The 27,743-nt window shown below is 49.6% G+C and overlaps 1 protein-coding gene across 3 annotated transcripts in view; it reads right to left on the bottom strand.

The window, feature by feature from the left end:
* adck1 (aarF domain containing kinase 1) overlaps nucleotides 1–27,743 on the bottom strand; it is a 781,712-nt gene that overhangs the window by 701,747 nt on the left and 52,222 nt on the right. For all 3 annotated transcript variants that reach the window (XM_072493591.1, XM_072493590.1, XM_072493592.1), the window contains exon 3: nucleotides 26,144–26,227. In XM_072493591.1, the coding sequence (XP_072349692.1) occupies nucleotides 26,144–26,227 (84 nt within the window). The remainder of the gene's footprint in view (nucleotides 1–26,143; nucleotides 26,228–27,743) is intronic.

Raw genomic sequence — 27,743 nt, 5'->3', positions numbered from 1 at the left:
TTGCAACCTGCTGGTTCTTATACTGCTGGAATCAACGTAATAACCTGTTCTTGTTTATTCCAACAATGAATGAATTGCAGGGGCACTTAATTTGTGCTTTTGACAAATGTTCACCTCGTCCTCCATCCCAAAAGGTGAACATGAGGTAATGTACATCATCGCAATAACATTTCAATAAACACCAGCTTTCGTCCACCAAGAGCGGGCTAATCATAGTGATTTCCCAAGATGAAGGTAAATTTCATTAGCTACAATAATGTGAAATTTATAATTTATAAGTCCTCGTTTTTTTGTAAAAATATCATTTGCCTTGGAGATGTTGGGAATGGCATTTATCAGGAAATTAGAGATGCGTGCGATAAAGGAACATCTCCAATTGTGGATTACTTCAATCTGCATATATGTTGGGCAAGGGCAGATCAAATTAGTAACAATAATGTAGAGGAGGAATTCCTGGAGTGTATACGGGATTGTTTTCTGGGTCAATAAGTTGAGGATCAGGCCATCATCCCCTGCGATGGCACCTGTGTCCTTGCCAGGGTGTCCAGGTGGCACAGCCAGGGTGCCAGGCTGGCAGTGCCAAGGTACCCGGGCGGCATCAGTGTCAGGGTGCCACTCGGCCCAAAGGCCAACCACCTAGGGGCCTCCAATCGCCTGGGAGACTGCCCCCCCCATGCCCGCAAAAGTGCCATTCCGCCTGCTTTTCATTTGTGGGAACCTGTGCCAAACTGGGCTCTCCTCGGCGAGGCTGGTAGATTCTGGAGAGCTGGTTCTATATAGCATCGGCAAAGTTAAGTGAACTCTGCAAATCTGGGTCCTGTCCATTGTAGGCGGGAACCAGATCGCAACGTCTTGCGAGATCTCACGAGTATTATGGGCCAGGGTTCAGTATATCATGGAGTTCACCTGACCCACAACTTTGAATAGATTTTGGTTATGGGGAGCACAAGGGCCCACTTTACAATGCAACAGAGATCTAAAGGTATTTTTAAACAAAAACAAGGGGCGGGATTTTCCAATACCGTGGCATAGTGTCCACGCCGTCGTAAACGCCGTCGTGTTTTACGACGACGTGAATGGGCCACTCCCAGGACTAATTCTGGCCCCTACAGGGGGCCAGCACGGCGCTGGAGCGGTTCACGCTGCTCCAGCTGACCGATCCCGGTGCGAACTGTGCGCCGCAGGATCCATGCATGCGCAGTTGCGCCGGCGCCAAGGAGGACATGCGCAGTGGCGCCGGCACCAATGCGCGCACGCACTGCGCCCTCCTTCAACACGCCGGTCCCGACATAACATGGCGCAGGACTACAGGGGCCGGCGGGTAGTAAAGGAGGCCCCCAGCCACAGAGTCCGGCCCGCCGATCGGTGGGCCCCGATCGCGGGCCAGGCCATATCGGAGCCCCCCCCCCCCCACAGGCCGCCACCCGACCCTTCAACGCTGAGGTGCCGCCGGCTCAGAGCAGGTTAGAATGGCACCGGCGGGACTTGGCTCTTTTTTTACGGCCACTCGCCCCATCCGGGCCGGAGAATCGGCAGGCCGGCCGCGTAGAGCGGCCCGCGACCGGCGCTGCTGGTGCCGATTCTCTGCTTTGCGGAGAAACGCGTGCCGGCGTCGGGGCGGCGTGGCCCGTTCGCGGGGATTCTCCTGCCAGGCCCAGGGCTGGGAGAATCCCACCCAATGTTCATTCTATGAATCCAATTAACATTTTATAAACACACAGTAAACAGTTTATCAACTACCAACCTTGATAACCCCCCCCCCAAAAGATATAGTACTCTATAGATAACCCTGAATAACTTTCCAAACAACATCCATAAGTCAAAAAATCCTTTTTAACAAAGACAGTAGGTTTGCATTCCTTACAGAAACAGGTATTACTTTGAAACCATCAAGTGATCTGGAGACATTCTTTAGATTAGAGAGAGAGAGATCAATACACACACCTGCTTGGTTTGAATGCAGCTCTCCAGCTGAAAACGAAACTAAGACACACTGCAGCTGCCAGCTCAAAACGAAAGTAAAAGACAGAATCACATTGCAGCTCCACCCACACAATGACATCACTGCAGCCACTTGATAAACACTTTTCTTGAAGGGACATTCACATGACACGAGGCATAAAGATGTCGGGGATCCCGGAAGAGGGCTCTCCCGGCCGCATCCCATCCCGATTCCAGCAGACGCAGCTGGTAAATCGAGCCCAAAAGGGTAGGAAAAACCGTCTTTTTCCCGAGACAGGCACAGACTAGTGGTGTACCGCAGTGATGTGTGCTCGTACAAAATATATATTAAATTATTTAGGTGAGGGAACTAAATGTAATATCTCAAGATTTGCAAATGACACAAAGCTGGGTGGGAGGGCGAGTTGTGAGGAGGATGCAGTATAATGTGGATAAATGCGAGGTTATCCACTTTGATATCAAACACAGGAAGGTAGATTATTATCTGAATGGTTATAGGTTGAGAAAGGGGAATGTGCAATGAAACCTGGGTGTCCTTCTTCACCAGTCGCCGAAAGTAAGCATGCAGTTGCAGCAGACAGTATGGTATGTTGGCCTTCATAGCGACAGGATTTGAGTACAGGAGCAGGGGTGTGTCTTGCTGCAATTATACAAGGTCATGGTGAGACCACGCCTGGAATATTGTGTGCAGTTTTGGTCTCCTTATCTGAGGAAGGCTATCCTTGTTATAGAGAGTGCAGCGAAGGGTTACCATACTGATTCCTGGCATGGCGAGACCGTCATAGGTGGAGAGAATGAGTCAGTTAGGATTATATTCATTGGAGTGTGGAAGAGTGAGAGGGCATCTCATAGAAACTTACAAAATTCTAACAGGATTAGAGGGTAGATTCAGAAAGAATGTTCCTGATGGTGGGGGTGTCCAGAAGTAGGGGTCATAGATTGAGGATTAGGGGTAAACCTTTTAGGACTGAGGTGAGGGGAAATTTTTTCAACCAGTGAATCTGTGGAATTCACTGCCACAGAAAGTAATCGAGGCCAAAACGTTGTGTGATTTCAAGAGGGAATTAGATGTAGCACTTGGGGCTAAAGGAATCAAAGGATATGGTGGGGGGGTAGAAGGTGGGATCAGGTTATTGAACTTGGAATGGCAGAGCAAGGGCTGAATGGCCTCCTCCTGCTTCTATTTTCTAAGTATGTCTTCACCCAGAGAGTGCTGAGCCTGGGGAGTTCGCTACCACAGAAAGCATCTGAGCCTAAAATATTGTAAGTTTTCAAGAAGGAGTTGGATATAGCTCTTGGGGATTAAAGGATCAAAATATATGGGGGGGGAGATAGCAGGAACGGGTAACTGAGTTGGATGATCAGCCACGATCATAATGAATAACGGAGCAGGCTCAAAGGGCCTCCGCCTGCTCCTATTTTCTATCTTTCGATGTTTGCCAACACTGGTTAGGACATATTCCGGGTGCTGTCATCACATGATCTACTGCCGCCAATTGCCCCAGCGATGTCATTGGTCAATGTTTATCATGCCCCGCATTATTGCCGATTGGGAAGCAAATAACATAGTAGCTTAGTCCTTAATTGGACGATTCCACCATACCTCATGTCCAAGATCTTTTATAATGAGCAAAGTGTTCAAAGAAAGCGTGAGGAATAAGAAATGATGTGACAATATTTATGCAACGACTTGCATTTATACAGTGGCTATAAATATAGTAAAATGCTCACAGGTGCAATTATCAAACACAATTTGATACGAACCACAAAGGAGATATTAAGAGATATTAAGCGATATTAAGAGATAGGTTGCTCCTTAAAACCCTAAAAAGGAACGGGGGGGCCGAGAAACCCAGGAGGGAATTTCCTGAACTTCAGAGTATTAGAGCTATGGATAAGTCACTTTTCACATCTGTATTTGTTGATGCTTAAACCGTAGTGGTCTATCTGATTGCCGAGAACACTTCTCTAGCGCCCATGCGTAATCTCAAAAGACTTTGCTTGGATTGCGCTGACCCTCTGCTTACCCAAAAGAGAAGAGGCCCAAATTCTTCTTACCATCTTTAACAAAGGCATCACCGTCACTGAAACAGTCACAAAGGAATTCCGGGTCCTTATACTGAGCAACCTATGGCTACTTATACTGACCTCACACTCCACCTCACCACCCTGCCCCCCCCCCCCCCCCCCCCCCCACCCTCCCCAACCCCACCCTCGCAAACTTGTAGGATGGGGGCCATTGAAACAGTCAGAGTGTGGTAGAACTGGGAATTCTGCAGCAAGTAACTCACCTCCTGACTCTCCAAAGCCTGCCCACCATCTACAAGGCATAAGTCAGGAGTGCGATGGAATATTCTCCACACGAGGTATCATTCTGATGATGCTACAACACAGGACTACTACGTGTGTGCCAAACAACATAAGCACAAGTGATAGACAAGAGCTAAACAATCCCACAACCAACAGATCAGATCCAAGCTCTGCAGTCCTGCCACATCCAATCATGAACGATGGTGGAAAATTAAACAACTCAGTGGAGGAGGAGGCTCCACAAATATCCCCATCCTCAATGATCAGTGCAAAAGACAAGGCTGAATCATAGAATCACAGATTTTACAGTGCAGAAGGAGGCCATTCAACCCATCAAGTCTGCACCGGCTCTTGGAAAGTGCACCCCACTTAAGCCCTCACCTCCACCCTACCCCCGTAACCCAGTAACCCCACCTAACCCAAGGACAATTTAGCATGGCCAATCCACCTAATGAAGCATTCACAATAATCTTCCTCCGATTGTGCCAAGTGGATGATCCATCTGGGTCTCCTCCAGAGGTCCCCAGCATCACAGATGTCAGTCTTCAGCCAATTCGATTCACTCCCACGTGATATCAAAATGGCTGAAGACACTGATACTGAAAAGGCCATGGACCCTGTTAATATTCCAGCAACAGTACCGAAGACTTGTGCTCCAGAGCTTGCTGCACCCCTAGCCAAGCTGTTCCAGTATAACTACAACACGGGCACCTACCCAGTCATGTGGAAAATTGCCCAGGTATGCCCGGTACACAAAAAGCAGGATAAACCTGGCCAATTACCACCCTATCAGTCGACTCTCAATCATCAGTAAAGCGATGGAAGAGGTCATCAACAGTACCACCAAGTGGCACTTACTCAACAATAACCTGCTCATGGAGGCTCAGTTTGGGTTCCACCAGGGTCACTCAGCTCCTGATTCATTACAGCTTTGGTTCAAACATGGGCAAATGAGCTGAATGCCAGAGGGGAGGGGAGAGTGGCTGCCCTGGTCATCAAGGCAGCATTTGATCAAGTAGAGCATCAAAGAGTCGTAGCAAAACTGGAGTCAATGGGAATCGGGGGAAAACTCTCCACTGGTTGGAGTCATACCTGGCACAAAAGGAGATGGTTGTGGTGGTTGGAGATCAGTTATCTCAGTCCTGGGACATCACTGCAGGAGTTCCTCAGGGTAGTGTCCTCAGCTCAACCACCCTCAGCTGTTTCATTAATGACATTACATCCAACATAAAGTCAGAAGTGGGCATGATCGCTGATGACTGCACAATGATCAGCACCATTCGCAACTTCAGACACTGAAGCAGTCCACGTGCAAATGCAGCAAGACCTGGACAATATCCAGGCTTGGGCTGGCATGCATGGCAAGTCACATTCAGGCCACACAAGTGCCAGGCAATGACCATCTCATTGAGAAAATCAAACTATCGCCCCTTGGCATGACCATCACTGAATCCCCTACTATCAACATGCTGATCCTGGGGTTATCATCGACCAAAACCTGAACTGGACTAACCATATAAATACTTTGGCTACAAGAGCAGATCACAGACTAGGAATCATGAGGCGAATAACTCACCTCCTGACCCCCCAAAGTCTGCTCACCAGCTATAAAGGCACAAGTCAGGAGTGTGATGGAATACTTCACACTCACCTGGATGAATGCAGCTCCAACAACACTCAAGAAGCTCGACACCATCCAGAACAAAGCAGTTCGCTTGATTGGCACCCCTTCTACAAACATTCACTGATACATAGTAGCAGCAGTGTGTGCCATCTACAAGATGCACTGCAGGAACTCACCAAGGCTCCTGAGGTAGCACCTTCCAAACACACGGCCACTATCATCTAGAATACAAGGGCAGCAAATACATGGGAGCCCCACTACCTGGAAGTTCCCCTCCATGTTACTCACCATCCTGACGTGAAATGTATCACCGTTCCTTCGCTGTCGCTAGGTCAAAATCCTGGAACTCGCCAATAGCACAGTAGGTGTACCTGCACCATTTTGACTGCACCTGCAAGAAGCCAGCTCACCACTTTTTCAAGGGCAATTACGAATGGGCCATAAAATGCTGACCCATAAGACCATAAGACATAGGAGCGGAAGTAAGGCCATTCGGCCCATCGAGTCCACTCCACCATTCAATCATGGCTGATTTCAACTCCATTTACCCGCTCTCTCTCCATAACCCTTAATTCCTCGAGAAATCAAGAATTTATCAACTTCTGTCTTAAAGACACTCAACGTCCCGGCCTCCACCGCCCTCTGTGGCAATGAATTCCACAGACCCACCACTCTCTGGCTGAAGAAATTTCTCCTCATCTCTGTTCTAAAGTGACTCCCTTTTATTCTAAGGCTGTGCCCCCGGGTCCTAGTCTCCCCTGCTAATGGAAACAACTTCCCTACATCCACCCTATCTAAGCCATTCATTATCTTGTAAGTTTCTATTAGATCTCCCCTCAACCTCCTAAACTCCAATGAATATAATCCCAGGATCCTCAGATGTTCATCGTATGTTAGGCCTACCATTCCTGGGATCATCCGTGTGAATCTCCGCTGGACCCGCTCCAGTGCCAGTATGTCCTTCCTGAGGTGTGGGGCCCAAAATTGCTCACAGTATTCTAAATGGGGCCTAACTAATGCTTTATAAAGCTTCAGAAGTACATCCCTGCTTTTATATTCCAAGCCTCTTGAGATGAATGACAACATTGCATTTGCTTTCTTAACTACGGACTCAACCTGCAAGTTTACCTTTAGAGAATCCTGGACTAGGACTCCCAAGTCCCTTTGCACGTCAGCATTATGAATTTTGTCACCGTTTAGAAAATAGTCCATGCCTCTATTCTTTTTTCCAAAGTGCAAGACCTTGCACTTGCCCACGTTGAATTTCATCAGCCATTTCTTGGACCACTCTCCTAAACTGTCTAAATCTTTCTGCAGCCTCCCTACCTCCTCCATACTACCTGCCCCTCCACCTATCTTTGTATCATCGGCAAACTTAGCCAGAATGCCCCCAGTCCCGTCATCTAGATCGTCAATATATAAAGAGAACAGCTGTGGCCCCAACACTGAACCCTGCGGGACACCACTCGTCACCGGTTGCCATTCCGAAAAAGAACCTTTTATCCCAACTCTCTGCCTTCTGCCTGACAGCCAATCGTCAATCCATGTTAGTACCTTGCCTCGAATACCATGGGCCCTTATTTTACTCAGCAGTCTCCCGTGAGGCACCTTATCAAAGGCCTTTTGGAAGTCAAGATAGATAACATCCATTGGCTCTCCTTGGTCTAACCTATTTGTTATCTCTTCAAAGAACTCTAACAGGTTTGTCAGGCACGACCTCCCCTTACTAAATCCATGCTGACTTGTCCTAATCTGACCCTGCACTTCCAAGAATTTAGAAATCTCATCCTTAACATTGGATTCTAGAATCTTGCCAACAACCGAGGTTAGGCTAATTGGCCTATAATTTTCCATCTTTTTCCTTGTTCCCTTCTTGAACAGGGGGGTGACAACAGCGATTTTCCAATCCTCTGGGACTTTCCCTGACTCCAGTGACTTTTGAAAGATCATAACTAACGCCTCCACTATTTCTTCAGCTATCTCCTTTAGAACTCTAGGATGTAGTCCATCTGGGCCCAGAGATTTATCAATTTTTAGACCTCTTAGTTTCTCTAGCACTTTCTCCTTTGTGATGGCTACCATATTCAACTCAGTCCCCTGACTCTCCGGAATTGTTGGGATATTACTCATGTCTTCTATTGTGAAGACTGAGGCAAAGTACTTATTTAGTTCCTCAGCTATTTCCTTGTCTCCCATCACAAAATTACCAGCGTCATTTTGGAGCGGCCCAATGTCAACTTTTGCCTCCCGTTTGTTTTTAATGTATTTAAATAAACTTTTATTATCATACCTAATGTTACTGGCTAGCCTACCTTCATATTTGATCCTCTCTTTCCTTATTTCTCTCTTTGTTATCCTCTGTTTGTTTTTGTAGCCTTCCCAATCTTCTGACTTCCCACTACTCTTTGCCACATTATAGGCTTCTCTTTTGCTTTGATGCATTCCCTAACTTCCTTTGTCGGCCATGGCTGCCTAATCCCCCCTCTGATAACCTTTCTTTTCTTTGGGATGAACCTCTGTACTGTGTCCTCAATTACTCCCAGAAACTCCTGCCATTGCTGTTCTACTGTTTTTCCCACTAGGCTCTGCTCCCAGTCGATTTTCGTCAGTTCCTCCCTCATGCCCCTGTAGTTACCTTTATTTAACTGTAACACCTTTACATCTGATTCTACCTTCTTTCTTTCAAATTGGAGATTGAATTCTACCATATTATGATCACTGCCTCCTAAGTGCTCCCTTACTTTAAGATCTTTAATCAAGTCTGGCTCATTATATAACACTAAGTCCAGAATGGCCTGTTCCCTCGTGGGCTCCATCACAAGCTGTTCCAAAAAGCCCTCCTGTAAACATTCAATGAATTCCCTTTCCTTGGGTCCACTGGCAGCATTATTTACCCAGTCCACCTGCATATTGAAGTCCCCCATGATCACTGTGACCTTGCCTTTCTGACATGCACTTTCTATTTTGTGGTGCATTTTGTGCCCCCGGTCCTGACCACTGTTAGGAGGCCTGTACATAACTCCCATTATGGTTTTTTTGCCTTTGTGGTTCCTCAACTCTACCCACACAGACGCCACATCATCTGACCCTATGTCATTTAGTGCTATTGATTTAATTTCATTCCTAATTAACAAGGCAACCCCGCCCCCTCTGCCCACCTCCCTGTCTTTTCGATAGGTTGTGAATCCCTGGATGTTTAAATGCCAGTCCTGAACCCCCTGCAACCATGTCTCTGTGATGCCTACCACATCATACCTGCCAGTCACAATCTGGGCCACAAGCTCATCTACCTTGTTCCGTACACTGCGCGCATTTAAATATAGCACCTTTAATTCTCTATTGACCGTCCCTTTTTGTTTTCTTAGTGTGGTGGACCTTGGTTTACTGAGCCTTTCCATACACTGTGTCATATTTTGTGGGATGGGGACTATCGTAACCTCTCCTGAGTTTTGTCTTTTCGTGCTTTTTTGTATTCCTAAGCAGCTACGCTTCCCACTGATTACTTCACCTCTTGGTTCCCTGACTTTCCCTTCCCCCCCAATCTTTAGTTTAAAGTCCTATTGACCACCCTATTTATTCTTTTCGCCAGAACACTGGTCCCAGCTCGGTTCCAGCACTGGACCCAGCCAGCGAAGCCCATGTCCAATAAAAATTCATTTAAAAAAGTTTTTTTAAAATGCCTCATTGAGTGCGGTTTCAACATCACTCACGAAGCTCGACACCATTCAGGACAAAAGAGCCCATTTGATTGGCACCCATCCACCACCTCCATCACTAACGCACAGTGGCACCAGTGTATACCATTTACAAGCTGCATTGTAGCGATGGAAGGCTCCTTCAACTGTACTGTCCAACCCGCAACCTCTACTACCTGGAAGGTTAAGGGCAGCAGATACAGGGAAATACCAACATTTGCAAGTTTCTCTCCAAGCCACGCACCATCTTGGCTTGCAACTTTCTCGCCGTTCCTTCACTGTCACTGGGGCAACGTCCTGGAACTCCCTTCCTAACAGCACTATGGGTGCACTTACACCATATGGACTACAGCGGTTCAAGAAGGCCACTCACAATCAGGATGGGCAATATATGGTGGCCTAGTCAGCAACATATACATCTCATGAAAGCATCATTTTAAAAAGGTCCCATCTCCAAGTGCCAGTGGTAAAAGAAAGTGGGCGGCACTCTGCTACTCAAAGAGTGGGATATTGTCGGGGTAGTCTGGAAACTCCAACAGACGTAACACTATTAGGGGCTGGTTTAGCACACTGGGCTAAATCGCTGGCTTTTAAAGTAGCCCAAGGCAGGCCAGCAGCACGGTTCAATTCCCGTACCAGCCTCCCCGAACTGGCGCAGGAATGTGGCGACTAGGGGCTTTTCACAGTAACTTCATTTGAGGCCTACTTGTGACAATAAGCGATTTTCATTTCATTTCATTTTCATTTCCTTGGGGGAAATGTTGGGCAGAAGACCCAAAAACAGATCTTAAGCGAGATGGAAACCTGGTGAATCCAAGTTCTGCCTCTAATTCCTCGTTCCATTGCCAACCCAGCTCACAATGTGGGCAGTAGGCCAACCATTCATTCACCCACCCTACACCACTGTAATTTCAGGCCAACTGCTCAGTCGGTAGCACTTTGTCAAAAGGTGGTGGGTTCAAAGCCCACTCCAGGTACCTGGGTTGAGGTCCTAGTGCCGTACTGATGGAATGCTGCCCGGCCTTTCAGGTGAAAGGTTAAGCTGAAGAACTGTTACCCATCTCAGGTGGACAATGTAACTCTCAACCAACATCACTAAAATGGATTATCTGGGCATTGTCACATTGCTGTTTATGCGAGCTTGCTCTGCATCGCCTCCATTGTGATGAAACTGGGCTGTGTAGGATGGTTACTTTTAAACTGTCTCCTTTAACTCAAGGTAAAATGGGGCTGTTTGGAGAGGGGAATGAGGCCTCCTATGGTATTTGCCTGGACACAAGGCCATGTGACCTTGTTGCCACCGAGGCAGAGGCACAGGTCATTGAGAGTTAGGTACATGTTTTAATATCTGGGCACGGTAAGTCACAAAGGACATTTTGTAAGCACAGAGGTCTCAGCCAGACAAAGAGACCTGAAGAGGGAGACTGGAAACAGGTGCTGCCATGCCAATCACAGCTCACCCAACGAGCAATGGACTAGGGAGGACAGGTTCCCAGTTGGAAGAATGAGACTTTTGAAGAATTCAAGACCACGGAATCAAGACACCTTGCTACTGAAAGCCCATTCAATTATTGAAGATTGAGGGAAGGGGAAATTTTTTTAAAGGACACTGGAAGATTCATCCTGGTAGGGCACAGAGAAGAGATCCTAATGAAGCAAATGGACTTTGGCACTTAACAAGAAGAATACATTTCTGCTGTGAGTGCAGTACTGTATAAACACAGCAGGGGTCTTTTTTGTGTTACATTAGAAGGGGATATGTTTTCTTCAGTTTAAGTGTAATATAATAGTTGCCTATAAGGGGAGATGGTGGTGCAGTGGTCATGGCACTGGACTGGTAATCCAGAGACTCAGGCTAATGCTCTGGGGGCATGTCTACCATGTCAGCTGGTGGAATTTGAACTGGAATATAAAACATGTCATGGGTGACCATGAAACTATTGATTGTCCCAAAAATCCACCAATCATTCACTGATGGAAAGAAATCCTCCATCCTCATCTGGTCTGGCCTACCTGTGACTCCAGACCCATGACGATGTGGTTGCCTCTTACTATCCGTCTGAAATGACCGAGCAAGGGCAATTAGGGATGGGAAACAAATACTGCCTTGCCAAAGGCGCCCACATCCCAAGAAATAAAGGGGAAAAAAGTAATGTTCAGTCTGTGTTGATTTTTTTAGTGTGTTTCTTGCAGTAAAACTCTTAGGACATGGAATCTTGTGCAATGCTTTGATTTTGCCACTGGGAAATTTATATGTCTTTTTAATAGTTATTGGACTCTACGGATATCGTAACACCATTATAACAGTGACCACACTTCAAAAGAACCTAATTGACTGTCAAGTGCTTTGGGATCATGAGATCCTTCCAGTTGAGTGAGCATTATTGGCGAATCAGCTTCAACAGCAAGTGTCAGTAGCGGACTCGTCAATCACCGTGACAGGGTCTACCCTCAATCAACATCACTGCGTGCCCCTCAGGAATAGGATGCACCTCCCACCCCACCATCCAATTGCTGTCACCAGCTGGCGCCGACCATCGATCAGTTGGTAGCACTTTCACTTCTAAGTTTGATACTTTGTGGGTTCAGAGACTTGAAGGCAGAAATCTAGGATGATACTCCACTGCTGAGGGAGTGCTGCACTGTTAGACACACCGCTCCTCAGGTGAGACTTTAAACCCGGGTCCATCTGCCCTCTCGGGTGGATGTAAAAGATCCAATGGTGCTATGTCAAAGAAGACAAGATGTATTCTCCCCAGCAACCCTGGCCAATATTGATCCTAAACCAACATCACAAAAATAGGTTAACTGCTCATTATCACCTCACCGTTTGTGGGAGATTGCTGCTCAGAAATCCGCTGACACATTTCCTGCAGCACAGCAGTGACCACACTTCGAAACATACTTAACTGTCCACAAAGCCACTGTGAAATGCCTGGGGAGTCGAAAAAGGTGCTATATAAGTGCAATAAAAACAGAAAATACCAGAAATACTCAGCAGATGGAGAGCGAAACAGATTCAACATTTCAAGTTGATGATCTTTCATTAGGTAAAAGTTAACCAACACTGCTGAGCATTTCCAACATTTCCTCTTACTATTTCAGATTTCTAGAATCTGCACTATTTTGCTTTTCTGTGTAGATAAAAGTTCTTCCTCAGTACACAACAGCGTAATCGTGGGAGCTCCCCACTCTGCACAGTTCATCCCTCCAGCCCCCTTGTCTTGGTTCGAACCCACTGATGAAAACTCCCAGCACAAATGTTTCAATGGGAAAAACAAAATAACCCTCTCAACGCCATAAGGTTTCAGCAATGGTGCGATTTCCTTTGCTTGCGGCAGTTTATCACTTCTCACCCTAGCAGCAGCGCCGTCAGTGGAGTTTTTCACCTTCGCCTTATGGTAAACATTCAGCAAATATAATTTGGTTGGAAGCCATTCAACTAAGCAGCACTTGAACACAAATTAGTCGGGGTCACGTGATGTGAGTGTGGAACCAGCTGCGTTTTCGTGAACTCTGGTACCACTCGTCTTTTAATCTTTTATTTTATCTTAATGCACAATCCATAATATCTTTTGGGGGGGGGGGATATATGTCTTGCGCAACGTCCCTGGATGATCCTGATCGGAGTTCCGTGGTGAAGAGCCAAGTTGAATCAAAGAGAATCTTTGTTTGATGGGGACGGACAGAGATGGCTGGGTGGGGCGGAATGGAGATGGCTGGGTGGGGCCCAGTTTGCAGTGTCGAGTTTTCTGGTGATCAGGCCTACGCCTTGGAGGCATTGTCTGCATCAGGATGATATCCATTGCAAATGGTGTCCTGGATGACGATCTCGGCGCGGGGTTTAGGTGCTCACCTTGATGAACTGCGACGTATCCTTGAGAGGTTTGACAGAACACATTGTATCCTGTCTTCGGGGCCGGGGGTTGGGTGGACGGCCCAATCATTGGTCTTATGCTCTCCTGTCCGTGATGCTCACCGTGAGGGGCTTGAGATGTCTGGCCATGTCGAGTCTTTTACCCCACCCCCGACTGGGGCCTGGGTTCCTAGTTGCCCGGGTGTCTGGGCTATGGCGTGGTGGAGGTGAAGACGCTTTGTTCAAAGGGTCCTTCCCCTCCCATGACCTGAACGAGGCGTCTAAACACAACAGAGAAAATAGATGGTTGCCACAAATTGAGGTCAGCAACGACATGGATCCCAATTTCAGATACTGCTAAATTGCCGCCATAGTTTAGGAGTGGACACCACCACTGGGTTCAAAGAGCATCTCGTCAGGGAGAAGGGAAGCAGGGCCATTGCCAAAGCCCTTAGACTAATGCCCCCTCCAGAAGCTTGCTCCGATCGGTCCCCACATGGGGCCCGGCTCCCCAAACCATCCGAGCAACTTCTCGATGCTGGCCGTCCAATAATAAACAGGCAAGTTGGGTAACGCCGGACCTCCCGAGAGCCAGTAGCTCGAAAGGTATGCCTTTGGGGGTCATACCCGCCCAAATGAAAGCGGCCACAAACCTGTTTACCTTCGCGAAAGATGGATTTGGGGAGAAAAATCGGGAGACATTGAAAAAGAATATTCATTTTTTTATAGTTTGGATCCTGCCCGCCAAGGACAGAGGGAAATTAATCCATCTTTGCAAGTCGGATCTCACTCTGCTCACCAGACTTGTGTAGTTCAAACTATGGAGTGATAGCCAGTCCCTGGCCACCCGGATAACACAAGCTACCTCTGGCAAGATGTAAAGGTAATATCCCCAGATCAGTTCCCCTCCCCAGGGGGGGTTAACCAGAAAATATTCACTCTTCTTCAGGTTCAGTTTGTATCCTGAACATGGAGCCAAAGCCCCTCAGTAGCTTCATTATTTCATCCATAGAGGAGACTTGGTCATATATAGAAGCAGGTCATCAGCACATAGACATTCTATGCACCCGTCACCCCCCCCCCCCCCCCCCCCCCCCACCACCACCCACCCCCCATTCAGCCCCTCGAGCCTGTCCCGCCATTCAATGAGATCATGGCTGATCTGTGGCCTAACTCCATATGTGGCCTTTGGCCCGTCTCCCTTAATATCTTTGCTGAACGAAAATCGATCTGTCTCAGATATAAATTGAACAACCGTTCTGGCTTCGACTGCTGTTTGTGGGAGAGGGTTCCAAACCTCTACCCGCTTTTGAGTGAAGAAGTGTTTCCTAACATCTCTCCTGAACGGTCTGGCCCTAATTTTTAAACTATGCCCCCCTAGTTTCAGATTCTCCAACCAGTGGCAATAGTTTATCTTTATCTATCTTGTCTTTCCCCATTGATATTTTAAATATTTCAGATCACCCCTTAATGCTCTAAATTCTACCGAAAACAGGCCTAATCTGTGTAATCTCGTAATTTAACCCCTGTAGTCCAGGTGTCATTTTTGTAAACCCACGTTGCACTCCCTCCAAGGCCTAAATATCCTTCCTGAGGTGTGGTGCCCAGCTCCGCTCCCAGTACTGGGGTCTAACCAAGGTTTTGTATAGCTGCAGCATATACCCTGTGTCTTTATACTCCAATCCGCTAGATATAAATGCCAGCATTCCATTAGCCTTTTGGATTATTTTCTGCACTTGTTCGTGGCATTTTAAGAATCTATGCACCTGAACCCTCAAATCTCTTTGGACATTCACTGTACCTAACCTCTGTCCATTTGGAAAGTACTTTGCTCTATCCTTTTTTTGGTCTAAAATGGATAACCTCACACTTGCTCACATTGAATTCTCTCACATTGAATTCCATCTGCCACAAATTTTCCCATTCACCTAGTCTGTCAATATCTCCTTGCAATTTAGTGCTATCATATAGGCTGAGTGGTGACAAAGGACATCCCTGCCTTGTGCCCCTTGTAAGGGATCCTACGCCTAAATCCTGTTTGTTCCCGGTTTTCTCCTTTCTTATACTTCCTTTATTTTTGCCATTACAATTTACATCCATGAACGATTAATGGGCCGTGTCTTTAATGCAGACTTTGCCTTTAATTCGATAAGCAATCTGTGACTCTAAGGCAAAGCATGAAGTGGTTTGTAATTCCAACCAGTAGATTCCAGACGGTTGTGCTGCCTTTGTTTCAAACAAGCAGATTCCAGAACGATTCGATTGACATCAGTGGTGATTCAGATTGATGGACTTGGCTGGCAGCCAATGAGCTGGCTCAACAAGGCTAGGCTCTGCCAATACCCGGCAGTGATTGGTTTAGACGTCTCTGGAATGTTCTTCAGAGCCACAAAATTCCATTTTTACTTTGTTTGGAATTCGGACAGCGGAGGTGTCCTTTGTGTGTGCCGACGGAAGGTGGGACAGTTAAAGGGGAGTAGTTGAAAGCAAACTACTGCGGATGCTGAAATCTGAAACAGAAACACTGGACAATCTCAGCCGGTCTGATAGCTTCCTTTTCTCTCCACAGATGCTAAGATTTTGAGTCTGGATGACTGTGGTGAATGGAACTACTGTTAATTCACCAGTGCACTGTGATATCATGTTATTGCTGTATCGTGTTACGTTATGTGTTTAACCCTGTGGGCTCCACCTATGGGCCATTGTATGGCTTCACCCACAGGGGGATATGTCGGGGCATGTACGGGCTCGCCCATTGCTCCACCCCTTACAGGAAGTATAAAGGCAGCTGACCTGCGGGGCCGCATTCATTGGTGTACCGGTCACAGGCAGGCTCAGTTGTAAGCTGATTAGAACCACGGTTTACTTCTCAACGTGTCTCTCAGTGAATTGATGGTCACATCAATTTAATCAGCTTAAAATACTACTATGGAATCAGCCCTCAAACCTGATAGACAGGAACTCGATCCACAGGCCGCGGAGGCGAGAGAAATTTTTTCGCACTGGCTTCGATGCTTCAAGGCCTATTTCGCCGCGTCGTCTACGCCATCCGTCATGGATGAACAGAAACTGAGTCTTCTCCAAGCACGGGTGAGCCATCGTATTTCTGTCCAGCTCGACGGCGCCCCGTCCTATATAGAGGCCCTCACACTACTCGAACACATATATGTACGGCCCGTGAACGAGGTCTACGCGCGACACATCTTCATCACTCGCCGCCAACGCCCCGGGGAGTCGCTAGATGACTATCTACGCGACCTCAAAGCCCTCGCACGCAACTGTAACTACCAGGCCGTTTCGGCCCCTCAGCATATGGAGCTCGCTATCCGAGACGTTTATGTGGCAGGGGTCCGATCGAACTATGTAAGACAGCGCCTGCTCGAAAAGGGGCCCAGGATCTGGAGGACACGGTAACAATAGCTTCCTCTCTGGAGGTTGCGTTTCAGAGCCTTACTGCGTTCCCCGCCGACCACGCGACCCCCTCGTGGGCCCCCGACCAGAGACTACCCCAGGCTTGTGCCACGCGGCCGCCCGCCCATCATGGGGGGCTGCCCTGCTATTTTTGCGGCCAGTCCCAACACCCCTGACAGCACTGCCCGGCCCACAACGTGAACTGTAGTAACTGCGGGTGAAAAGGACACTTCGCCAAGGTCTGCCTGGCCAGGGCTAAAAACACAAACTCACAGACCCGATCCACAGGCCCGCAGACCCCGCAAAGTGGCAGCGTGTCTGCCGACTCCGCCTCCGCGCAACACGTGCGACTCATGGGGGCCGCCATCTTGGCCAACCTCCCCTACGCGGCCGGCCACATGCGATCCATGGGGGCCGCCATCTTGGACGCCATCGTCCTTACCGCACACTGCGCTTGACCAACGGGGGCGCCATCTTGGCCGCTATCTGTACACCACCCGAGCTGTACGAACGACATGGACAGCAGCCATTGCGGGGCCGCCCCAGCAGCTCCGATCACGCCGCCGGCTACCCCCAGCTCAGCGCGGTCATCCTGGACCAGTCGCGACCGAAGCACCTCCGGAGCTCCATGATGGCCGTCCGGGTAAACGGGTACGAGACACCTTGCCTTTTCGACTCCGGGAGCACAGAGAGCTTCATTCACCCGGACATGGTAAGACGTTGTTCGCTCCCAATATTCCCGACGCGACAAACTATCTTCCTCGCCTCTGGGTCGCATTCGGTGCAAATCCAAGGGTGCACTGCTGCAACCCGAGCGATCCAGGGCGCTGAGTACGCTAATTTTAAACTATATGTGCTCCCTGACCTCTGCGCTCCTCTCCTCTTAGGACTCGATTTTCAGTGCAACCTCAGGAGCCTAACTCTTAAATTCAGGGGGCCCCTGCCCCCGCTCACAATATGCTGCCTCGCAACCCTAAAAATCGACCCTTCCCCCCTCTTTGCGAACCTCACCGCCGATTGTAAGCCAATAGCCACCAGAAGCAGGCGATATAGTGTGCAGGACAGGACATTCATTAGGTCCGAGGTCCAGCGTCTCTTGCGGGAGGGGGTCATCGAGGCCAGCAATAGCCCCTGGAGAGCTCAGGTGGTGGTCAAGACCGGGGAAAAGTCCCGGATGGTGGTTGATTACATACAGCCAGACCATTAACCGCTTTACGCAACTCGATGCGTACCCCCTTCCCCGGATTGCAGACATGGTAAATCAGATCGCGCACTACCACGTGTTCTCTACGGTAGATCTGAAGTCTGCACATCACCAGCTCCCACTCCGCCCGGAGGACCGCCACTACACGGCGTTTGAGGCAGATGGCCGCCTTTTCCATTTCCTCCGGGTCCCCTTTGGCATCACAAACGGGGTTTCGGTGTTCCAACGAGCAATGGACCAAATGGTGGATCAATACGGGCTGCGGGCCACGTTTCCATACTTGGACAATGTCACCATCTGCAGCCATGATCAGCAGGACCACGACGCCAACCTCCACCGATTTCTCCAAACCACCCAAAAAGTCAACCTCACCTACAACAAGAGAAATGCGTTTTCCGCACAACCAGGCTAGTCATCCTCGGCTACGTCGTGGAAAACGGGGTCCTAGGGCCCGACCCTGACTGTATGTGCCCCCTCCTCCAATTCCCTCTCCCTCACTGCCCCAAGGCCCTGAAGAGATGCCTTGGATTTTTCTCCTATTACACCCAGTGGGTCCCCCAGTAAGCGGACAAAGCCCGCCCACTATTTAAGGCCACCATTTTTCCACTGGCAGCCGAGGCTCGCCAGGCCTTCAACTGCATCAAGGCGGACATCGCCAAAGCTGCATTGTGCGCGGTGGACGGGTCCGCTCCCTTCCAGGTGGGGAGCGATGCCTCAGAGGTCGCTCTCGCCGCCGCTCTCAACCAAGCAGGCAGACCGGTAGCGTTCTTTTCCCGCACCCTCACCACCTCTGAAATTCGACACTCCTCGGTCGAAAAAGAAGCCCAAGCCATCGTGGAAGCCGTACGGCACTGGAGGCACTACCTCGCTGGTAGGAGGTTTACCCTCATCACCGACCAATGATCGGTTGCCTTTATGTTTGACAATACGCAGCGGGGCAAGATCAAGAATGACAAGATCTTGAGGTGGAGGATCGAACTCTCCACCTATAACTGCGATATAGTACATCGTCCTGGGAAGCTCAACGAGCCCCCAGATGCCCTGCCCCGCGGCACGTGCGCCAGCGCGCAAGATGGCCGATTACGTGCTATCCACGATGACCTCTGCCACCCGGGGGTCACCCGGCCCGCCCACTACATCAAGGCCCGCAACCTGCCCTACTCCATTGAGGAGGTCAAAGCTGTAACCAGAGCCTGCCAAATCTGTGCGGAGTGTAAACCGCACTTCTATCGACCGGATAAGGCCCACCTGGTAAAGGCGTCCCGGCCCTTTGAATGCCTTAGTATCGAGTTCAAAGGGCCCTCCCCTCCAATAATCGCAACACGTACTTCCTGAACATCATAGACGAGTTCTCCCGTTTTCCGTTTGCCATTCCCTCCCCCGATATGACCACTCCCACAATCATCAAAGCCCTGCATAGTGTCTTCACCCTGTTCGGTTTCCCCAGCTATGTCCACAGCGACAGGGGCTCGTCGTGCATGAGTGACGAACTGCATCAGTACCTGCTCAGTAAGGGCATCGCCTCGAGCAGGACTACCAGCTATAACCCCAGGGGAAACGGGCAGGTGGAGAGGGAGAACGCGACGGTCTGGAAGACCGTCCTACTGACCCTACGGCCCAGGAATCTCCCGGTTTCTCACTGGCAGGAGGTACTCCCCGATGCGTTTCACTCTATTAGGTCCCTCCTTTGCACGGCCACAAACCAGACCCCTCATGACCGCTTGTTTGTTTTCCCTAGGGGAGCTACCTCAGGGGCCTCGCTTCCGCCCTGACTGATGACACTGGGTCCAGTCCTCCTCCGAAAACATGTTCGGAGCCATATGACCGACCCCCTGGTAGAGAGGGTCCAGCTCCTGCACTCCAACCCACACTATGCATATATCAGACACCCTGATGGCCGGCAGGATACCGTCTCCCTCCAGGGACCTGGCGCCCACAGGCTCCGACACCACGACCACTACTGCATCCCCCACATTAGGTCCCGTCCAACCTGCCATGTTCAGCCCCCCTACCCCTATCCAACCTCCCATGTTCAGCGTCCCTACCCCGATATGGTTCTCGCGCTCCCTCCCACCCGCCGCACCGGTCCACAGAAATGAAGCTCCGGAAGAGCCGCCCCAGGAGTCCACGCCTGTGCCTGCTCCGGGCCCAGCTCCACAGCCACCCGAAACGGCTGCAACACCAGTGCTTCGGCGGTCGCAACGTACGATCCGGGCACCAGACCGACTGAATCTGTAAACCCCTCATCCCCGCCGAACTTCATTTTTTAAACAGGGGGTGAATGTGGTGAATGGAACTACTGTTAATTCACCAGTGCACTGTGATATCATGTTACTGCTGTATCATGTTACGTTGTGTTTAACCCTGTGGGCTCCACCTATGGGCCATTGTGCGGCTTCACCCACAGGGGGATATGTCGGGGCATGTACGGGCTCGCCCATGGCTCCACCCCTTACAGGAAGTATAAAGGCAGCTGACCTGCGGGGCCGCATTCATTGTTGTACCGGTCACAGGCAGGCTCAGTTGTAAGCTGATTAGAACCACAGTTTACTTCTCAACGTGTCTCTCAGTGAATTGATGGTCACATGAATGACTCTTTGTCAAAGCTTTTTGTCAAAGCTTTTTGTCAAAGGGGTAGAAGTAGGTTAGCTTGCTGATATTCTGTTCTAATGACTGCATATTTCATCTTTATTTTAAGCATTACTTACAAACCTGGTACATTATTGGGAATTTTATACAAATTATTAGTAAATTCATTTGTGTTGGGGCACCGGGATCTGTGGGACTGTTAATTGAGCGCGCATTGTTGTAACACCCTACTCAATGAAAAATATTTTGAGTTTGAAGCATTGGTACGTATACTGGCCATAGGGGTACTATAAAGCAGCCCAACCCACAAAATGAACTTCTGCCCAAGACCAAACCTCCCCAGGGCCTCGAAGAGGTACTCCCACTCTACCCTGTCAAATGCCTTGTTAGTGTCCAAAGGCACAATCATTTCTGGTTTGGAAACCGGAGAGGGGGAAAGGACAGCGTTCAATAACTGCCGCACATTATCCAGAAATTGCAGGCCCGTAATGACGTCTAACTGGTCGTCAGTTATATCCTCTGGGACATATGGCTCCAAACGCAGCACAAACACCTCAGCTATCAATTTGGCGATGACATTCTAAAGCGATATGGGTCTATAAGAACTACACTCAGTGGGACTTTTATCTTTTTTCAAAATGAGAGAAAGAGGCCTGGGAGAGGATACGGGGCAAGCACTCCAATAATAAGGAATAGCTAACCACGTCCAGTATCAATGGTATTAACTTGCTCACAAACCTCTTATAAAATTTGACAAGAAACCCATCAAAAGCCTATTGTACCAAGCCCAAGCTCTTCAGTATTTCTTTCGGACACAGCCCTGTTGTTTTCTATCTACCGCCGGAAAGGACAACCCATCTAAGAGTGCCAACATGACCGACTTATTCTCTGGGGGATCTGACCTATAGAGGTTCCTGTAAAAGTCTTACAGGCCGCATTGACCGTGGAAACCAAACTGCCGCCCGAGATTGTAATTTGTATAATCTCTCCGGAAGCTGCGTGCGTCCTCAGCTGGTGGGCGAGAAGCCGGCTGGCCTTCTCCCCATACTGAAAAAAAACCTTTTGAGTGCTGGAGCTGGGTCACTGCCTTCCCAGTGGACAACAAATCAAACTGGGATTGCAGATTCTTCCTATTTGCAAGCAACTCCAAGGTAGGGTCAGACAAATATTGGTGATCCATCTCAAGGAGCGCATCCTCCAGCCGTTGTGCTCCGCCCTCACACCCCTGTCTAAACGTACTTCCACCCCCTTACAACCGGCTTAAGGGCTTCCCACAGTGTGGAGGGCGAGGCAGAGTCATTCAAGTATACACCTCGATGGTCCTGGACATGTGCTCACAAACCCCCTTGTCCGCCAACAACGCAACGTCCAGCCTCCACGGTGGCCACTGACTAGAATCTGTTTCCAAGCTCAAGTCCATGACATATGGAGCATGGTCCAAGATTTACACCCCCCCCCCCCCCCCCCCCCACCCCCCACCATATGTTCCATAAAGACCAGGAGCACCTTTGCCATCCCCATGAGAGCAAACGATTTAGGCCTAGATCAATCTCGTTTAGGATCCCTCCAAAGATCAGTTAGCGTGAGTCCAGGTCAGTAATAAAAGTCAACGTTCTCCTAACGAATGTCACATCATTCCAATTTGGTGCGTAGACATTTACTGGTACCACCGACGTGCCCGCCAAAGATCCACTGACCATTACAGATCTGCCATTGGGATCTGCTACGGTCCTAGTGGCCGAAAAAAGAACCCGTTTATTAATGAAGATCGCTGTACCTCGGGCCCGTCCACCCAAGTCCGAATGGAACACTTGGCTCACCCACCCCTTCTGCAGTCAGGTCCGATCCTTTACCCGCAAATGGGTCTCCGTGCAAAACACTACATCAACACTTAGATTCCTTACATGGAATTTACAGTGCAGAAGGAGGCCATTTGGCCCATCGAGTCGGCACCGGCTCTTGGAAGGAGCACCCTACCCAGGCCCACACCTCCACCCTATCCCCATAACCCAGTAACCCCACCCAACACGAAGGGCAATTTTGGACACTAAGGGCAATTTAGCATGGCCAATCCACCCAACCTGCACATCTTTGGACTGTGGGAGGAAAACGGAGCACCCAGAGGAAACCCACGCACACACGGGGAGAATGTACAGACTCCGCACAGACAGTGACCCAAGCCGGGAATCGAACCTGGGACCCTGGAGCTGTGAAGCAATTGTGCTAACCACAATGCTACCGTGCTGGTAAGTGGGCAGAAACTTCCGATCTGTTTACCGGGACGCCCAACCCCCTTATGTTCCAGGTGGCCAACCGAATTGGGGCCTCCCAACCCTCTCACGCCCGAGTCAGCCATTTCCACCGTCAAGGGCTGCCAAGCTCTACTCAAAAGGAACAGGCCAAGGCCCACCCAAGATGGCCACCAAACCCATCTGCAGACTGAGACAAAGAGAATTTTGCAATCACTATCAGTAAACTAACCCCTCCCCAAATATACATATTGATACCCGGAAAAAAACCAAAACTCCCTCCCACCAAACCCAAACCATTCACGGATGCTAAGCACGAACCACTTGAGAGTGATTCGATAACTGCTCCCCATCTCACTCCCGTTAACTAGCTGAATTTTAATGCGGGAGGAGCAGTCACACCCCACAATAGAGAAGAAGTAATACAACTTTATCGCCCGCCTCGGGGATAAAACAAGCTTCCCGAAACCAATACTCCTACAAAACGGAGTCCCCAGTCGGGGCAATGTAACTCCAACTATAATACAAGAAACAACACCTTGCATAGAAGTTAGCCCCCCACTAAAAATCAAACCGTACGTGAAGCAAAAATCCCCCCGTCATCCCTATAGAAGGAAAAAAACAGAGAAAGATAAGAATTTCGCCCTCAGACAACTATATTTAGGATTCCCCAAAATCCCTCCCCACGCACAGTAGTCAAAGATCAAACATAGCATCATTAATTTGAATTGAGTCCATGCTTCTTAACGAACGCGTCTGCCGCCTCCGGTGTATCAAAGTAAAAGTCCCTTGCATCACAAGTGACCCGCCGGACACACCACCCCAACTGAACGTCTTTCTTGTACAAGGTGGCCTTAACCTTCGTCGCCAGCTCAGCTCCCACTTCCTGGTATACCCGCAGGAGATTGCCTTCCCAGCTCCGTTACCGATGATCCTTGATCCATCTGAGGACCCACTCTGTGGCACGCTAGCACAGTGGTCAGCACTGTTGCTTCACAGCTTCAGGGTCCCGGGTTCGATTCCCGGCTTGGGTCACCGTCTGTGCGGAGTCTGCACGTTCTCCCCGTGTGTGCGTGGGTTTCCTCCGGGTGCTCCGGTTTCCTCCCACTGCCCAAAGATGTGCAGGTTAGGTGGATTGGTCGTGGTAAATTGCCCTTAGTGTCCAAAAAGGTTAGGTGGGGTTGCTGGGTTACGGGGATAGGGTGGAGGTGAGGGCTTGAGTGGGGTGCTCTTTCCAAGGACTGATGCGGACTCAATGGGCCGAATGGCCTCCTTCTGCACTGTAAATTCTATGATTCTTTTTCTTGGAAACAATGGAAGCGCATTATTGCCGCACGTGGCAGCACGTGGTCGGCCGAGGTTTTTGACGAAGGGTCCAGTGGGCTCCGTCCAGCCTCGGAGGGGACGCGGCTCCATCCTCTGTCATCATTTTCCCAAATATTCGTGCAAGATATGTAGTTGATTCGGGCCCTCTGTTCTGTCCGGTAACCCACGACTCTAGAGGTTCTGCCTCCTAGATCGGCTCTCGAGGTCGTCGGCCTGAGCCTTCAGCCTCCTGTTTTCATCGGCCACTACCCGCTATTTCAGCTTCTAGCGAGGCCAGCTGCTTCAGGACTTTTTTCCATACCTTCGAGCACCTCGCTATGCTTTTTTTTTACCCGGACAGGGACCAGGGCTTCCTCAAATGACTTTTGTAGATTCTCTTCCATCCTCCACTGCTCAAATTCCTTGGCTAGCACCTTGGCCGGCAGTAATCGGGGAGGCCGCCATTGTTGGAGGCGCTGTTTCTTCATTGAGATTTGAAACCACTTGCCTGCCCTGATAGATGTTAAAGATCCCCTGGTATATTTTGAAGAGCGGCAGGGTCAAAATCAACATCACAAAAAACATACGATCACAATGGTGTTTATGGGAGTTTGCGGAGTGCAAATTGGTTGACGTGTATTCCACATTACAACACTGACTATACTTCAATTGGTCCATTGGTTGCAAAGCATTTTGAGACATCCGACAGTTGTGAAAAGCACGATATATAAATACAAGTGTTCCTTTTTTTTCACCTTCATCTCCTCGATGGCAGTTCCAAATGGGCATTAAATGCCAGCAATATTGAGAATAAATTTACAAAGAAAACATCCCAGCCATATTATTGACACCTCTGAGTACGTAATCCAACAATCTGCACTGTAGCAGACTCAGCCTAGAAGTGCACCTTTGACAGAAATAAGCACGACTACAATTTGGAAGAAGATTATCCTTTCACTTCCATCAAAATTCAATTATTTAACAAGCACTGCTGCCTCACAGTGCCAGGGACCCGGGTTCAATTCCGGCCTTGGGTGACTGTCTGGGCGGAGTTTGCACGTTCTCCCCGTGTCTGCGTGGGTATCCTCCGGTTGCTCCGGTTTCCTCCCACAGCTCAAAGATGTGCAGGTTAGGTGGATTGGCCCGTGACCAATGCTTTATCCAGAGTCAAGGTCAGGATCTTGTCAGAAGGCACAACACAAGTATTCCACATCAAACAAAGCCAACAGCTTCCCCTCGGAATCCCACTAAAATAAAACTACTTTGATAAAGCATATTTTATCTCACAGTAGAAATGTGACGCATAGGATAGAATCAAAAGGTTGTGCAGAATGAAAGGTTATTTGTCCCATTGTATTTGTACTTGGTCTCTGAATGAGCTGCCCTGTTACCTCATTCCCCTGGCATGTGGCATAAGAGGTTGTTATTTGGCTCATTGCACTTGTGATAGCTCCCTGAAAAATTATTCACACGCAGCTTATTCCCCCTTCCCATCCCATACGAACATTGAATACGTTTCTGCCCAAATATTTATCTAGTTCCGCTTCAAACAATATTAAGCCCTCACTTACTTTAGCGGTGATATTTTTCAGAGGTATACTATAATCGCGGGATCCTGATGGTGTGGCCTCCACCCATCCCACTCAATGCACAAATCTCGTCTTCCTATTTTCCTTTGGTGACTGACTCCTGGGTCAGAGTGTCCGTCAACGCTGTTTTCAAGGCACCAGAGCAGCCCAGTGACAACACTCCCTTTGATTTCATTTCTTTCCCTCCTTCTCACCACCTCTCATCTGTTCAAGAGTAGGCCCAAGGGTAATATGCGTCCAGCCGCATAACCAAAGTTCCTCACCATCTTCAGACCAAAATGCTTCACAAGAAATCACAGATCAATGGAAGATCCAACAGGCACAGCCAGCAATGAGGATTCGGACTTACCTGTGATTGGGCAGTCTCATATTCTTCCGTCCCATATTCTAACCCCCTGAGTGAGGTCATGTAGTCAAAACTGATGACTGCAGTCTGAAAGTAAGATCACAAACGTTCGTAAGATATAGAAACAGAATTAGGCCATTTGGCCCACAGGTCTGCTCCGCCATGCTATCATGGCTGATATGTTCCTCATCTGTTACCTACAATGCTACAGACCAAGAGCTGGATTGCAAAAGCATTCAGAGCATCTCCTCCCTAGAACACATGGCCTTGGAGCAGGAGTCGGCAATTTAGCCTCCCGAGCCTAACACCCTCAAAGTGATCAGGCTGATCCCATTCTGGCCTTAACTCCACCGTCCTGCCCGCTCTCCATAGCCCTTCGACCCATTACCAATTAAAAATCTGTCTAATCCTCCTTAAATTTACTCACTGTCCCAGCATCCACCGCACTCTGGGGCAGCGAATTCCACAGATTCACAACCTTTCGGGAGAAGTAGTTTCTCCTCAAATCTGTTTTCAATTTGCTACCTCTTATTCTAAGATTATGACCTCCCATTTTCAAATGCCCCAGAAGAGGAAGTATCAGCTCCACGTCGGCTTTATCCAAACCTTTTAGCATCTTGTATACCTCAATTAAATCTCCCCCCATTCTTCTAAACTCTGGCGAATATAGGCCTAAACTGCTCAATCTCTCCTCATCCGACAAACCCCTTGGGCTGGATTCCCTGAGCCTCCGCGCTGAAATTGCGATCGGCGGAGGGGCGGAGAATGGGCGTTTACGCCGAATCCGGTCAGACGCCACTCCCGCGAATCATGCGCGTGCGGTCTATGCGCCGTGGGTAGGGGGCCATTGACAGAGACGCCCCCCAGCGATTCTCCGAGGAAAACTGGCTGAGTTCCCGATGGCATGGTTCTAACCACATTTTGCCTGTCGGGAACGGCCGGAGGCGGCTGCGGACTCAGTCCGCGGCCGCCCTGATGGGGGCTGGGGGGGGGGGGGGGGGGGATCCTTCACCGGCAGGGGGCCTCATGGCCGGCCAGGCAAGCAATCAGGCAGCACCGATCCGCGGGCACGGCAATCTCACCTACTTTTTGCATCAGGGTCCGTGGTGCTAGTCCGCCACGTTGCTGCCGCAGGCCGCCGTTGTGCGCACCCACGGACTCTAGATCGGAAGTGCAGGGCCCCGTATCCGCAGCCAGAGCTGCGAGAAGCACGCCGGGGCCCTGCAAGCCTGAGAATCTTGAGGAAAGTCCAGAGTGAAACGCCCAAGTTTTGACGCTGACATGGGGACGTAGCCCCATTATTGGAGAATCCCACCCCTTGGGCGGAATTTTCCCCCCCCCCACGCCGGGTGGGAGAATCACCGTGGCACCGCGCGTGTCCCGCCACGCCGCCCCGACGCCCGCACGCAATTCTCCCACACCCCCCCAAACCGGTGCGGCGAGAATCACGGCTGGCCGCTGAGAGAATCGGCGCTCGCCGTTTGCAACGGGCGAGCGGCGATTCTCCGGCCCGGATGGGCCGAGCGGCCTTCCCAATACGACGGGTTCCCACCGGCGGTGTCCACACCTGGTCGCTGCCGGCAGGAACAGCGCGGGAACGCTG

Source organism: Scyliorhinus torazame, chromosome 2 (assembly GCF_047496885.1).
Source record: "Scyliorhinus torazame isolate Kashiwa2021f chromosome 2, sScyTor2.1, whole genome shotgun sequence".
NCBI classification, from domain to species: domain Eukaryota; kingdom Metazoa; phylum Chordata; class Chondrichthyes; order Carcharhiniformes; family Scyliorhinidae; genus Scyliorhinus; species Scyliorhinus torazame.
This window is presented reverse-complemented; position numbering and strand designations above follow the sequence as displayed.